General features: G+C 37.2%; 1 protein-coding gene across 9 annotated transcripts in view; it reads right to left on the reverse strand.

Moving 5' to 3' along the window:
• The window catches only part of DMD (dystrophin), a 1657593-nt gene that overhangs the window by 766632 nt on the left and 873898 nt on the right, over positions 1-17063 (reverse strand). For all 9 annotated transcript variants that reach the window (XM_029929473.1, XM_029929472.1, XM_029929470.1 and 6 more), the window contains 2 exons: positions 4385-4532; positions 1768-1917 (listed from right to left, as the gene is read on the reverse strand). In XM_029929473.1, the coding sequence (XP_029785333.1) occupies positions 1768-1917; positions 4385-4532 (298 nt within the window). The remainder of the gene's footprint in view (positions 1-1767; positions 1918-4384; positions 4533-17063) is intronic.

The raw sequence follows: 17063 nt of genomic DNA on the forward strand, positions 1-17063 counted from the left end.
TTCTGAATATACTTGGTAAATCAATGAATAGCAAGGATAATGTAGACTAAGAAGAATAAAGATGGAGGGTTTAGATGATCAGACCCTCATATCTTATACAAAACAATTGCATATATGCATACCATGAAATGTATTGAGTCTTAAATAGGGGAGCCTGGGTGGCTCAGTTGGTTAAGTGTCCAGCTTTGACTCAGGTCATGATCTCACAGTTTGTGGGTTCAAGCCCCATGTCTCACTCTGTGCTGACGGCTCAGAGCCTCGAGCCTGTCTTCTGATTCTTTGTCTCCCTCTCTCTCTGCCCCTCCCCTGTTCACGCTCTCTGTCTCTCAAAAATAAATTTAAAAAATAAATAAATAAAAAGGAGGTGTGCCTAGGTGGCTCAGTCGGTTAAGTTTCTGACTTCAACTCAGGTCATGATCTCACGGGTCTGTGAGTTTGAGCCCCGCGTTGGGCTCTGTGCTGGCAGCTCAGAGCCTGGACCCTGCTTCAGATTCTGTGTCTCCCTGTCTCTCTCTGCCCCTCCCCTACTCGTGCTCTGTCTCTCTTTGTCTCTCAAAAATGAATAAATGTTAAAAGAAATTTTAAAAAATTATAAAGAATAAAATTATGATACCTGCTACAACAAGAATGAGCCTTGAAAACATGCTAAGTGAAATAATTTACACACAAAGGGATAGATACAGTATCAGTCTACTTTTATAAACTATCCAAAACAGGCAAATTCATAGACATAGAAACTAGATTAGAGATGACTTTGTGTGGGTGGGTAGCTGGATGTAGAGTTACTGCTTAATGTTTACAGAATTTTTGTTAGGGGTAATGAAGAATCTTTGGAAATAGATGATGGTAATGGTTGCACATTGTGAATGTAATAAATGACACTGAATTGCACATCTAAAAATCATGAAAATGACAAATTTTATGTTATATATATTTTACCACAATTATAAGAAATCAATACACCAAAATCATTGAATTATGCTTTTTAAAATGGGTGTATTTTATGGCATATGAATGATGTCTCAGTAAAGCTGATGATTGTCATTGAGCCAGTATGGTATTCGTGGAACGACAGACATAGTCGCATGGAAAAGAAAAGAGAATGCAGAAGCAGATTCATATCTGGGGTCACATGAATTATGACAAAGCTGCCAAAGCAATACAGAGGAAACAAAACTGCCTTTTGATAGGTTTATGTTGCTTCTCATGATAAATTCATATATGCCACTGACATTAAAGAGTATGTATGTACTAATTTGATAAATATTCAAAAATATTAGATATGTTAAATATCCAAGGTAGCAAGACAAAGACTCACAAGTTAGGTGACTAAGTAAAACCTAGTAACTAAATGAACAAAGAAACAAATACATAAAACACCTTTGGGAGAAGGTTAGCACGTATTAATCACTGATTAAGTCTACACTCTAAGTAAGGATAAGCAATTTTGCTTCACTACCATCAAAATGCACCTGAATGCTGAATTTCTTCATCCCTTTTCCAGTCTAATTCTTTAGAGTAACTCATGCGAAGTAACAACGGTATATACTTTGGCATTTGGTCCTTAATATATTGTCATCCACGATCACCATTCTTTCTAACCATAACGAATTGTACAGCCAGACCAAATGGTCAGGCCAAAAAACCAACAATCCACATATCAGTCCCTCCACTCATCCCCCAGCAATCAAACACCCATGAACCAAAACAAATACAAACACTTGCAATGTGTAACACATGTGACAGAAGAGATGGTTAACATCTGACCTTTATCCACTGAAGATTTGTGTGCTTGAGCTTATTTTCAAGTTTATCTTGCTCTTCTGGGCTTATGGGAACACTTACAAGCACTGTTCCTCCGGTTTCATTTAATTGTTTTAGAATTCCCTGGCGCAGGGGCAACTCTTCTGCCAGTAACTGAAACAGACAAATGCAACAACATTTAAAATGAATTACAGCACAATTCCAACTCTCTTGTCTCTGTCTCTATTGATTAGTCTGTCAAAATGAAGCGACTTGACTGAAGGCCGAATGGTATCTCAAATACCAACCGCTTTCTAAAGAGGAGGGAACTGATGGAATGAAGCACGCACTCCCAAGCAGATAGGTCTAACCTAGAAAAGACCAGAATATCTTACCCCTCAGAGATTCTTTTCAAGAAAAAGAAAGTGTTACATGGTAGGATGAGCTCCAAAATAACACATCTCTCTTAGAAATAGAACAATCTGGGTGAATGCACCATCCTCTTGGGTATTCAGCCTCCATGCTATAATTTACTACTGATCAAGAAATTGCATTATCGTATTGAGAGATAACTAACACTGAGAACATACCAGGTACCAGGCACTGTGTTAACCTCTTCACATATTACGTAAAACTTAACTGAGATAATAGAATTCTATGAGGTAGACCCTATTATCTTCATCTTATACAGAAGAAGACTGAGACAGAGAGGTTAAATCCCAACAGAGAGGTTAAATGCCAGCTCCAAGGACACAAAAGTAGCAAGGAACAGAGCTATGATTCAAACTTGGGCAATTTCATTCAAGAACCCTTATTTTTGACTGCTCCACATTTATGAATTTTTATTCATTGAGCATCACGTTATTAATGCCCTTTCCCAAGACTTACAAAACCGCCATGGTTTTAATGACCGTCCTTTATTTATTCGTGTCATCTAGAGCTGCAGTGTCCAAAATAGTATCATTACTTACATGAGGCTATTTGAATTTAAATTAATTAAATTTCAATAACAATAAGAAGTTAGTTCCTCAGTCACACTACCTTTCAAGTACTCAAAAGCCACACACAGCTTGTGGTTACTGCAATGGAGAATATAAAGCATTACCATCATTACAAAAAGTTCTGTTGGACAGTGCTGATCTAGATTGTCTAAGGAGAAAAGAGAATCAATGTCTATTTATTAATAAGTAAATGCCAGTAAACATGTCTCTTTTTTTTTAATTTTTTTAATGTTTTATTTATTTTTGATACAGAGAGAGAGACAGAGCATGAGAGGGGGAGGGGCAGAGAGAGAGGGAGACACAGAATTGGAAGCAGGCTCCAGGCTCTGAGCTAGTGGTCAGCACAGAGCTTGACACGGGGCTCGAACCCACCAACGTGAGATCTGACCTGAGCCGAAGCCGGAGGCTTAACCGACTGAGCCACCCAGGCGCCCCTAAACATGTCTCTTAAATGAGTAATCAATTATATTGCTATATATATATTTATATATATATATAAAACACTCAATACATTTAGGAACGATTAATTTTCAAGAATAAGACTGAGTTCATTTTTCTATGACATACCCACCTTCAGATGAACCACAGATCCAAAACTTGTTTTCTTTTTGTTTTTCCTCAAATGTGTAGTGCAATATCTGATAGATAGTAGGGACTCAACATCTGTTTACTGTATTTAGCATTAATTTTATTTTTACACTTTGTCCTCTGTTCAGGTACAAATTTCTTGTTTCACAGAAATAAAGGGTTGACACGGAGCCTAATTTGCATGTACAAACCAATTGAGTCATCGATAAAAGAGCAATTCCATTTCCCTTTGATTGTATGACCTTGTAAAATGAGGATAACAGCAACCATTTTGAAAGTTTTATATGAAGATTAAATAAAATAGCAGATGTAAGGGCATCTAATACTTAGCACATAACAGAGGATGATTAAATGTTAATTTCCCTTTCCCTTTCACCTTCCCTTCAAGAATTATAGTAAAAGAGATCCAAATAAGTTTCCTTCCTAAAACTAAAACCGTGAAAGTTAACCCAACTGCACAACCAGCATGTGAGTCGGCTACCTGGGGTAATCAGTAATAAGCAGATATCACAGTAGGAAAGCATGAAAAGCCACTTGAATAAGCTGGATGCCTATTCAACCAGTATAGAATGTGAACCAACAGCATGCGCTCCCAACCAGTCCCAGACCAAACAAACATTGTTTCAGGCGAATCAAACACCTCTAATTAGTGACTGAAGTAGTGAGACTGATTTGGCAATTATGATCTTTCCTAGGAAACAGTATTCATTTCTATACGCTCTCCTGTTTTTGAAATAATTTGGAGTTGTAGAATTCCTCAATATGTCCAAAATTAATTTCAAATTAGTTTGCAAGATACTTCCATGTATTTTACACACACACACACACACACACACACACACACACACAATTTTTTTTTTTTACAAAAAAATATACTCATTGGGAAACACAGGGTTAAGACAAAATAAAGTTTTGAGACAACTTACTGATGATCTATCAATAACCTTACGGGTGGGAAATCAATGATTAAATATAAAATATAAATATAAAAAAATAGACGCATATACTCTTTATACAAGTAAAGCCTGGAGGTTTTTAGAAAACAAAATTACCTTGACTTGTTCAAGTTTTTGTTTTAGCTGCCGTTCATTCCCAGGTTCTAGTGGAATATTAGCAATGTTGTCTGCTTCTTCCAACCATAAAATAAATTCATTTACATCTCTTTGAAAGTCTGACAAGATATTCTTTTGTTCCTCTAGCCTGAAGAAATAAGAATAAAACTGTTATAAACAACATATTTCTCAAACTTTTCTTTCTTTTTTTTTTAAAGAAAACTCAGAAACAAACAAAAAAAACCACGGTAACACTTTCAAGAAAATAAGCAAATTAAAAGATGTTAGCAATATACATTTTTAAACAAAATCCATTTACTTTGAACAAAGCGATTTTAAGCTCTCCGAAATCTCTAAAACATGAGAGATTAAAATTGGTTAAAAAATTCCAACTTTAAAATTCCGACAACATTCTGTTATTAGAGTTGTGTCTCTCAACCTCAGCACTACTGATATTTAGGGTTAAATAATTCTTAGTTGCGAGGGGGTGTTCTAGGCATGGTAGGAGGCTTAGCAGTACCCCTGGCTTTTGGCCACTAGATGCCAGTAGCATGCCCCCCGCCCCTTCCCTGTTGTGAGAAGCAAAGTGTCTTAGGCACTACGAAATATCCCCTGGGAGCAGAACTGCCCAGGTAGGTACCACTACACTAGTCTAAGTACATAATATAAAGTTGCATGTGTTAACATGCTTAATTAAAATACACCTTTCTGGCAAATTGTAGGGTAAAATTAAAAACAAGGAGATAAAACAACACTAAGTTATTGCATGTTAAAATGTTTTCCAAATTATGATTCACCGTCTTTTTTGAGGAAAGAAGAAAACTGAGTTAAAATACTTAACATATGCTGTGCTAGTGGAAGTTCTGAATTATAAGAACATCTATACTATAAGTTACTCATTTATTGCCCATAAGTTTGTCCTTACATATTGAATAGTAACACAGTTGAACAAAATTGTCTGCACCTAAAATGATTTCTGAGACATATATCTCTTGTATATAAGCTTTTAATTGAAGAAATGAAAGTACACATATGACTGACTGATGAATAGCTCAAAATATTTTTAAAAAGTGTACAAATAACCGGAAAAAAAGAATGTCATCAGAAGCCCAGGGGCCCCTCTTGTCCCTTGCAGACTTTACTTCCAAGTATAACCACTATCTTGTCACCTTCGATTATGAACACTGAGTATATGGAATGATATGCTATATACTCTTTTGTGTCTTCTCTCTTCCAATCAACATAATGTTTACAATAATCAACCACGTGGGATATTGCTTAATTTGTTGATTCTCCTGAATGTTGAATATTGAACTGTTTAAATATATATCTCTGTTGGTGGACAGTTGGACTGCTTCCATTTGGGGGATGTTTAGCTATTCTTTTGTTTCAGTTTAACAAATATTTATTGAGGGCTTACTAACTTCCAGCAAGGCTACTGGGCATTAGGATTAAAGAAAGATATGTTGCATACCTTGACTTGATGATCTCGGTCCCTGAGAGGAAGCAAGAGACTCCCCGTGTAGGAATAAGTCACAGCCCACTGTATTTATAGCCCGCGCAAAGACACTACTTCCCAAATCAGGTCCACTTGCTGAATGTATGCTTGTCTCTACTCAGTATTGTGCTGTTTGGGGAGCTTGTTCAAATTCTGTTCTGGGGCATACGTGAGGAGACATTTCTCTTGTCTGTCTGTTCTCAAAAAAGCAGATCTTATGAAGACCCAGGTCATAATATGGGATCTTATGTAGACCCAAGTCATGTTATGTCCCTGTTGCAGTCAAAACTCTTCTTTGCTTCCCAATTTATTCACAGCAAAGCCAAAGTCAATACAGTGTTCTATGAGGGTCTAGATCCGTACTGGCCAAAACGGTAGATACCTTCCCCTCTGGCTACTGAGCACCTGAAATGATGCAAGGGGAACTGAGATGCGCTTTAAGTGTGAAATATACACCAGATATCAGAGTGATCTGTGTACCTTCTACTCAACTTTGCTGAGAACCTACAGTAGCTGTAAAAAGTAAAAGTATTTAAAACACTTTTGAAAAGAATGAAAAACACTCATTAGTATTTTCTATATCATGTACAGGTTGAAATAGTATTTTTAATATATTGGATTAAGTAAAATATATTCATTTCACCTGTCCCTACTTCCTTTTAAAAACATGTGTCAGCTATACCAATTTAAATCACATAAGTAGCTCAACTCCTTTTTCTTTTTAAAAAAATATTTATTTTTGAGAGAGAGAGAGCATGCAAGCAGGGGAGGGTCTGAGAAAGAGAGGGAGACAAAGGATCTGAAACAGCCTCTGTGCTGGCAGCAGGGAGCCTGATGTGGGGGCTCAAACCCACAAATCATGAGACCATGACCTGAGACGAAGTTGGATGCTGAACTGACTGAGCCACCTAGGCGCCCCTCACCTTATTTTTCTATTGACTAGCTCTGATCTAGGAAATCTGCCGATTCCCAATCTCCTTACTCCTTTGACCTCATTTCCATCTACTCTGTATTTCTCTTATCCTTCTTGAAGTCCTCTAACTTCCTTGCTGTGCTCCTCAAATACATTACATGGGTGTCTTCTTCTGAGTCTTTGTACTTGCTGTATTTTTCTGCCTACAATGTCCTTCCCTCAAATATCAAACATGGCTGGCTCCCTCATCTCCTGCAGGTCTTCCCTGATGACTCAACGAAAATTATACTTTTCCTCCCAAATTTCTATTCTTTCGACCTGTTTTATCTTTCTAGTTCTTAAAAGTAACAAGCACTATACTTTGCTTATTTTATACGATGTCTATCACATGAAATTAAGCTTCCTGATAGAAAAGATTTTTATTTACTGCCATAATCCTTGGTCCTGGAACAATATCTGGCAGAAAATAGGTACCAAATCAGTAACTATTGCATTAATGAATGAATTCTGTCATCATTCTTTATAATTTTAATGCATTTCTGTTTTAAAAGAATCTTTCCTATTCTTTGTAATAATGATAGGTGATGGGGATTAAAAAGTACACTTGTCATAATGAGCACTGGGTGATGTATGGGAGTGTTGAATCACTATATTGTACATTTGAAACTAATAATATACTATATGTTAATGAACTGAAATCTATTTTTCATTTGAGAGAGAGAGTGTGTGTGTGTGTGAGAGAGAGAGAGAGAGAGAGAGAGAGAGAGAGAGAGAGAGACAAAGAGAGAGACCATGGAAGCCAAGGAGAGGGGTGGAGAGACGAAGGGGAGAGAGAGTAAGAGAGAGAGAGAGAGTGAGAGAGAGAGAAAGAGAATGTCTTAAGCAGGCTCCATACTCATTAAAGAGCCCCACACGGGCCTCAATCCCACCACTCTGGGACTATGTTCTACTTGAATTCAAGTGTTGGATGTTTAACCGACTGTGCTACCCAGTTTCCCCTAAGTAACTGGAATTTATTTATATAAAAAGTTTAAAAAAAAGAATCTTTCCCATCCTTTTTAATACTGATTCTGAAACAGTCTACTTTACTCACCAATGTGTACTGTGGTTTTCACCAAAGTGAAGACATTTTCAGTTGCAGGTCATATAATAATACCATCCTAACTTCTACCAGGCACGAACTGAAAAATGCATGGTGCTGATTAAACAATGACCCTTAAGAAATTGTTGTTTTAGGTTTCTTTATATTTTTGTCATACACATAAAAGGTAAAATATAAGTGAAAAATTGGTGAGGTAGTCCTAAAACTTTCTCGTATTAGAACTTGCCTCTCCTTTATATCACTTTTCCCTGCAGAGTATATGACCTCTAACTTTACCCGCACCCAGCGTCCTCTGTGGTATCAAGAGTGTTGTCAACATATCATTGCTTATGAGGGCTCCACTATGGTCTCTTGGACTTCCTTCCAAACTGCATGTGGCCTGGCCAGCAGGGACTGTAAAACTCATCCTGGTTTCAGTGATTTTACTGTGATAAAATGTGTAGGTTAGAATGGATGAAATTTAGTTCATTTGCACAGCCTCCCAGCACTTGACATAGTGACTTGGGTTCTTTTGCTTGCGACCAAGTTCCTTGTAGGTGCAGAATTTTTAAAAAATCATAATATAACAACAGTTTATTTCTATCTGTAGCTTATAATTGTGAATGGCTATTATTATTGGCATTATCTGCCTGATGCTTGAACAGGGTCAGTAAGATTTGGCTTTACTTTTCAGAGGACATAATGTTTGATTATGTGTGTTTTTTCCAATGACAAATGTGTTGGCCCCTCTTGTACATGAAAAGTAAGGATGCCTATGTTAAAGCCTAACATTGACATTATTGGTTAGCAAAGTATTCAAGATTTATGTGGGAAGTTTCTGGAGATGAAGTTGGTGAGGTGAGTAGACATTGAGTCTACCCATGGAGAACGAGTGTGCATAAGGGTGGTGTGACAAGAGACTGAGGAATCAAGTATGAGACTATCATAATAGGTTAAGGAGGAAGTCATGAAGGTTCAAATCATCAAGACATACAAGAGGAAGGGGTAAGACAGGATATATGGACAATGTAGAAGGAGCTTCAACAGGACTTGAAAGGAGGCAGACTGGTATTAGTGGCTAGGGATTACTGAGAAATGATTATATGTTAGCCCTGAATCAAGTACCAAGTCTCCAGTTTACTACTATGGTATGGTACTTGTCATTTCTCATTTACAGATGAAAGAAAATTGGGCTTAGTATTTTGCCCAAAGTCATACAGCTATTAAGTGGTCAATCCAACATTCAGTCCTGGGTCATCTGGGTCCATGGTCTATGCTCTTCATCTGAGCAGGACATCTGGTCTCTGAGTGCTTCCACCTTATCTAGCTGAGTGGACAATATTTACTCCAGATGAGAGTGCATTTAATTGCATCAAATATTTAGGGGAAATTACTAGTAGAGAAAATAAAAGACCTAGAGCTCAAAGAGCTGGAAATAAAGACTTCAGAATCCTCAACAGTGGGTTGGTGGATAAAACATGACAAAATAACTTTTGCACTAATAATTTACATTTTACATTTGGCATCTCCTGAGTCCTTCTTTTTCTTCATTTTCAGATTAGAGATAAGCAACTCCCCCCTCCCCACTTATTTAAATTGAAAAAATAAAGAAAAAAGTCCATTGACAGTCATTCATCGCTTTTTTGTGTATGGCTAACCTGTGGCTCCCGCTCCTCCTTTACTTTCCCAGCTTTGATGTGGAAAAGCCAAAGGAATGACGAGAGTATGCTTCTGGGCCCTCCAAAAGCTACATGGACCTGTGAAGGAATTCTTCAGCTCAACAAGTCCTCAGCTGAAAGAGAACACAGTTTTCCCTACTTGCATTCCACATATTTGTTTTCAGGGATGAGCTCCAAGCCCCTCCCTTTGACTTTCCGGAAATGAAAGGGGAGAAGGGAAGAAACTTAGCCTCATAAGAAAAGCTGCACTCCGTACAAAGCTATCCCATCCCATGAGAGTCCTCTGGTGTGGCCTGGGACACAGCATGTAGAGGAGGTTGAAATCACCAGTAGTATTCATAGTACTGCAGATACTTCTTCAGAACCCCTATGGGGAGATGGCTGGGGTCAACTGCTGGCAGCTTTAGAATGTGGACTAGAACCATTTTTTCCACAGACTCTGAACTGAGAGGCAATTCTTAAAGAGGAAAAATTCCATTAGAGGATATTTTATTTGTCTAAAAGTTCTAAGGTGGTTCACACGCTTCGGTCTAGGTTTCAAGGGTGCTTGTCAGTCTACCTCATTGTTCTTTATTTTCTTTTTTGTTTTGCAAATCTTATCTCCTTTAGTATTTGGCTCCATCATATTGCACAGTGTCCCAAATATTGAGAGCAGCTATCTTATGCCTGCCATTTCCCCCCCTCATTTTAGTTCACTAAAACCTTACTAAAATCAGGTTACATTTGTAAAACCTAGACAGCTGGGTAAAGCTTTTCTCGGCCCTCATCTAGAAAGTGACGCTATCAGAGAGATAAAAAAAATCCCACACCCAACTAACAAACCTTGAAGAGCAAGGACACCTAATATCAGATCCCCCAAACCTTGAATAACATTCTAAAAGTAAATATCCCCAAGTTCTGCTTTAAACACATCTCAAATTAATTACTGGTGTATTTTTTTCTTTTTAAGAATATCCAGCCAAGGAAAAAAGGGAAAATGCTCTTATTCATTATAATTGAGATTTATATATTTAATTGGTGTCAAACTCTACAAACACTGTATACCTATTTTCCAATTTGTATATTCTACTGTATTTCCTTAGCTCATTAATTATTCCTTGGAAAATTGATTTTTGAGATCTGAATAATAAGCTATATATAGGTACACTATATTTCACCATTCTTTCATTAGTAGGCATTTAGTTTGGTTCTATTTTTTCATTATAATAAATAACCCTATAAGAAATATATTTGCTTATGCACTTGGGCTTACATATCTGCTAATTTCCTTCAAATAAGAAAGAAAAGTTAACAATAAGAATACTAAGGATTTAGATACACATTGCTAAATTTCTTTGCCAAGCATGGAATAGAACTCTCATGCACTTCCACCAAGAGTTATAAAATGCTTGTCTTGACATATGTTTATCACTGTAGTGCATGACTTATATGCTTGAAAGAAGAAAAATAGTTTGCCATGGATTTTTTTATTTATAGAAAAGTTGATAAAATTTTGTGTATTGGCGGGTATTTGTCATTTGCTTCTGCTATCAATTGTCTGCTGGGTCTGTGTTTTATTTGGAAAAGCTCTTTTCACGTTATCCACTTTGATAAAAAATAAACGTCAAAACGTATTTCCTGAGAATATTTTTCTAGCTTCTCTTTTACCTTTTTAATTTTAATAATTTTGTGTCTCAATAAAATGTTGTCATGTTTTTTGTTATTTCTTTCATTGATAATACTGTGAAAATTGTGAACATTCTCTAGTTGCTTAAATATTCACCATTCTATTATTCTAGGTCATTATACTTTCGTTTAAAAAAAATAAAAAACTTACTATATCTTCAATTTATATAGCTAAGTTCTGACCTTGAAGGGTTTTTTCAGAAATGGATATTTTTTTCCCCAGCACAATATGTTCGCTATTGATTTGTGGTGATTGCCTCATTTTGTTTTGTGTTTTATATGTAATGAGGTTCTGTTTCCTGATCTATAGATTTTTCGACAGTAATGTTCTACATCAAGTGCTTAATTTCTGGTAGGTTAACCTCTCTTAGTTATTGCACCTTGTTAATATGAGTATCATTTGGTCAAATATCAAAATAAATCACATTGGGGATTGTGATAGGGATTCCATTAAATCAATACATTATTTTGTGAAGAATTACTGTCTTTCCATTATAAATCTGCTAACTTTTGAGTATATCTGGGACTTATCCATGCATTATAAATAATTAAGTATGTTTTCTAATTAACTTTCAGCATCACTTTGAAAGGCAGTGACTTGAATATGATTTTATGGATATTAACTGTATACTAACCTAGAAAATTCTTCAGTACTCCCAGATAGAATAAATCATCACTTAAAAAGGAAAAGTTTTGGCTAAGCTAGTTGCCATAATCTCTCTCTTCACACAATGTTGTGGAAAACTTTTCTGACGATTTAATTTTTTAAAAAGTATAGCATCTTTTTTAAATATGAAAACATTTGGTAGTCATTTCTTGTCTAGGTTTGTTTTTTATACTTTGAAATATAAAAAAGATGGTGCCAAAATCCCACCGGGACCTTGTTATAGTCTGCTTTTTCAAGCGCATGTGTTTTCTGAAATTTCAAAAGCCTCGATTTGAAGTTTTAAAAGCTGCAATTTGAATTTATGTATTCAGATGATTGCAGAAAAGCAAAGGAACACAGTTAGCATTTCCAGGCTTGTCTCTTGACAGAACAGTTTAAACGTGCTTTATATTTGCATTCATCACATGAAGTGTTATTTCTTTGTTTACCTACTCGCTTAATGCTTATGGTAGGATTTATTCAGGCATGTGGTAGTAATAATAATGAATGGGATATTTAACATTACCCATCTGCAATTAAGTGCTAAATATTTTACTTTTAGAGGCATTTCAATACATTTAGCTATTTTTTTTAAGAATGGCTTCTGTTTGAAATATTGGCTCTCTTGCTGTTTACATTATAAATGCTCTTAATGCAATTGAAAGAAGCACATATTATGATGAGGAGAGATTTGCATAATCAGAAAAAAAGAGTTATGGATGTCCTGCTAAATTCAATGAATTTTACATTAACTCTTAACGAACACATCATGGGGAGCTGCTGTTATGGTAAGAGGAAGGTTGCCAAATCATGGCAAAATCATGGCATTATTTTAGAGTTTTATTTATGTACTTATTTATTTATTTAGAGAAGAAGGGAGGGGCACGAATTGGGGAGAAAGAGAATCTGAAGCACATACTCCCACTATCAGCCGGATGCGGGGCTCAAACTCACCACCTCTTGAGATCATGACTTGAGCCGAAACCAAGTCACATGCCTAACCAATCGAGCCAGCCAGGCACCCCTACATGGCATGATTTTAGAAGAAGAGGATCTACTAAGTGTTTCAGGCCCAGTGCTAAATGTTTTCCCATTTGAATCTTTTTTGTATACTCAATACATCGCTTGTATTGCCTATGTAATATTGCCAATGAAGAAACTGAAGCCCTAGCGATGAATATACCATATATATCCAAATACAAGGTGACCATCTCTCCCGTCTTCCAAATAAGAAGTAGTTCTCTAAGTTTTTGATGAACTGTAACATCGAAACTTCAGCAGATGTAGACAGAATCAACAACTCTCCAGGCACACTGCCGTAGTTAATTTGATGGTGCATACTAACTGAAAATTACATGTCATATTAGAAAGACCCCTTTTCCCACTCACAGATTATACAATAATTGTGTATACCTTTCTCGCATGCATGTTCAACATTGGAATCATCACGGGGGTGGATGCACTTTTTGAGTCATCTTATTCAGTTTTTTAGATAGACTCATTTTCACCTCTACCAATGTGGCCTGAAGTGCAGCACTGCATAGTCCATGTTTAATGTTTTACTGGAAATCTTATTCCAAGCCATAAGCACACATTTACACCAGACAGTTGTATGTTATATAAAGAGAGTTTCTCTCCTTTCTGTGCCATATGTCCATGAGGTGCACAATGTACCCACTTACTGAGTTGCTTTTAAAATAATCCTTTCAGAACCTTGTTTACAACAACATACAACTCTTTCAACTGTGATGTCATAACAACAAAGCTAATCATGACTTCCGTTAATTAAATTTTTCCTTTTTTTCCCATCAAGCGAGTCAACTGATATTAAATTAAGGTTTTTGTGCAGACAGTACTTTGTTGTTCTGAGCAAAATAAAATGAGTATCTTGAAACATAAGAAATATCACAAGCATTCAAATATAAGGTCTTCCTTAAGGCAAAAAAATTCATATTTAGCTACACATGTTAACTTCCCCAGGTCACACCCTCTATAGGACATTGTCAGAACCAAAGCATCAGCTATTTTTTTAATTTTTAAAGTTCATATATTTATTTTGAGAGAGACAGGGAGAGAGAGCGCGAGAGCAAGAGAGAAAGTACACATGCAAGTGTGGGAGGGGCAGAGAGAGAGAGAGAGAGAAGAGAGAGAGGATTCCAAGCAGATTCCATGTGCTCTCAGTGCAAAATCTGATGTGGGGCTCTAACCCACAAACCATGAGATCAGGAGCTGAAATCAAAGAGTCAAACACTTAACTCACTGAGCCACTCAGGTGCCCCAAAGCGTCAACTATTTTTAAATCGAAATGCCCCTTGTACCTGGTTAGTGCTTCAATTACACAATTAGACATTTATTCTTTCAGTCCAAAGTTTGTGCTTTATTAAAGTGTAGTGCTCCTGAGAGAAATGACATATCAAAACTTCTCAGTCTTTAGTTTCTCAATAGTAAGGAAAATAATAGGACGAAGAGAAGGGATATCATGAAGCTTAGAGGTGAGTTACTGAAAGGAAGAGACCAAAACAAGGGTGTGAACTTGCGGAAGTTACTTAATTATTATGGGCTTCAGTTTCTTTATCCTAAAATTGAGAGAGTTAAGACATCATAGTTGGTTGTATGGCTATAATTTGTTCTCAGAAATACCTGTTTTGGTCTAGGGTTTTACTGATAGCATTTAAGAAATGGTAGAGAAAATAAAGAGTTAAAACAAAAAGGGCGAATCTGGATACTGAACTGTTATTTCTAGCTCAGAATTTTGCTTAAGCGAACACACTCACATACATAAAAGTATTTATAAAGCATGCATCAGTACACAGAAGGACTCTTTGAAACTGAGCTTTGTGATGAACCAGTTGACAGCTCTATTTCTCTCTACTGACAAATCTCCTTGACACATTTTGTGGGGGAAGCACAATTAGAGTCAAAATGCCAATCTATGAGTAAAAGTGTCACCACATAAGACTAATTCTAGGTGAAGAAGATGTATGATTACAGTGCAACAAATATTTATTGAAGGCTATTAGTGTCCAGCGGTATAGTGATAAAGGTAGGCAATAATTTTTGCCCTCCTAGAGCTTATATTCTATTAGGGGGAGACAGACAATAAACAAGCTAAACTGAAACAGGTAGATTGTGACATACTGTTAAGTGCTCAGGGAAGGGGGGGGTGGGGGGAACGAAGCCAGGAAGAAAGGGAATACTGAGTAAAGTTAGAAGGTGGTTTTGCAATTTATATGGATCAGAGAAAGCTTCACTGAGAAGAGTTATTTGAGTAAAATCATCATGGTAGAGAATGGCAACCTGCTCACCAAAAAATCTGATCCCCTTAACCACAAAGCTAGCTGGCATCTCCATCCTCCCTCACCATTGGGTATGGCTATATAACTGAATGCCAGCCAGCGGAATGTGAGCAAAAGTGACGTTCACAGATTCCAGGCCTGGCTCATAACTTAATCCCGACACAAGTGTTATTCTCCATTACTCCTCTTTCTAAAGCCACATGTTAAAAATCTCAGAGCCACAAAAGCAATGTAGCTCAGGTCTTTGATTCACAATTTGGAAGGGAGCTATTTGCTGATCAAAATCAACTTTTGGAATTTTGCATGAGTGAAACATTTGCATTGTGTGAAGCCATTGAAATACGGAGCCTTAAAAGTGGCTGGGTTGAATTAAATTACATAATAGAAAAGATGGGGCGGGAAGCCATGCAAGTAACGGAAGGTGGGCGAGAGCACTGAGTCAAAAAAAAAAAAAAGAAAAAGAAAAGAATAAAAGAAAAATACAAAGGTCCTGAGGCAGGGGTGTGAGCAGAATTTCCCAGAACAAAGAAGTGAAAAGGATACATTTGCAATGGAATGAGAGAGGTGGGGGGACAGTAGGGAGATAAGACCAAACAGTTAAGTCTAAGTAGATTCTACCTAGAATCGCTGGCCTGTCATATTTCTTATTCCCCATCAAACTCAGTTCTTAAATAAAAAGATATACTAAAATAATCTTTTTGGGGGTGCCAGATTGAACCGTGTTCTTCATTCCTGCTTTAGTAGGTCCAATTGACTAACTGAATCCCAGAATTTCTGTATTTTTCTTGTATGCTGTCTACACAGGTGCTGAAACCGATTTATAAAAACACTGAGGATATTCTGGCCGTCCCTCTGTCAGAGGCACAGCGACATAACTTATTAGCAAAGGCTGTGACAAAGCCACTGCCACACGGTGGAAGATGCAATGAAAAGGGAAGGGCCTCAGTTTTTCTGCTTTCAGTCACAGCCACGCTCTTCTCTTCCCACATATCCTCATCTCCCCTCCCAAGGAAGCTTCTCTGTCAGCCTCCAAGGATGTATCTGCCGGCTCCTAGTCTCTCAGGCTAGAGATCTGAGGCATCCTTGATTCTTTCCTCTCTCTGACTCCCAGAGAGTATCAATCAATGCGTTCTCACACTTCCATGCAAGATAGCTCTCTCAAATTTGCCCGCTTCTCTCCATTCTCCCTGCCACTGCCTCCTTCTATCCTCTCTGGGTTACTGAGGCTATTTCTTAATTGGGTTCTGCCTCCCTCCTTGCCATCTTCTTATCCATTCTCGACACTCCAAAGGAATCAACTTTCTAAAATATGTCTGTGATTATACCCTTATAGTGTCAGTAACTTCCTAGGGTGAATGGGATAAAATCTTTAAATGGGGATCCAAAAGCTCTCTGGGGTGTGAGCCCTACTTCTCTTTCTTCATCTGTCCTTACATTCTATAAGCCACGGAACCCACTCTTCCTTGAAATCCAGTACTGTGATCAAGTCAGGACTTAGCATACTCTTGGCCCTTCTGTCTGAGATTAGTTTCCCCATGTCTCGGTCTAGGCAGCTTCTAGTTAGTTACCTTTCCAATCCCAAGTTAGCCATCGCGTTCCCTATGAAGCTTTTCTCAATTAATTATCCCTCCCATCCCAATCAAGTCTATGTATGGGCCCCATTATATAGCCCCATAAGGACAGGCACTATACTGCAATCACACTCTATTCTCGGTACCTAGTATGTAGTATTTGTTCAATTCTTAAGCTCAGTATCTCAGAATGACATCATCTTAAATGTGCATTTGAGAATAATAACATTATTTACTTTATTCTTCAGATATTCTCCATGAAAAAGAAAGCGTGTGTTATGGAAGACAAGTTCTGTGTAAAATGAACTAAATTAAATTGGTGAAAACTAT

The sequence above is a fragment of the Suricata suricatta genome, chromosome X (assembly GCF_006229205.1).
Source record: "Suricata suricatta isolate VVHF042 chromosome X, meerkat_22Aug2017_6uvM2_HiC, whole genome shotgun sequence".
Taxonomy (NCBI): Eukaryota; Metazoa; Chordata; class Mammalia; order Carnivora; family Herpestidae; genus Suricata; species Suricata suricatta.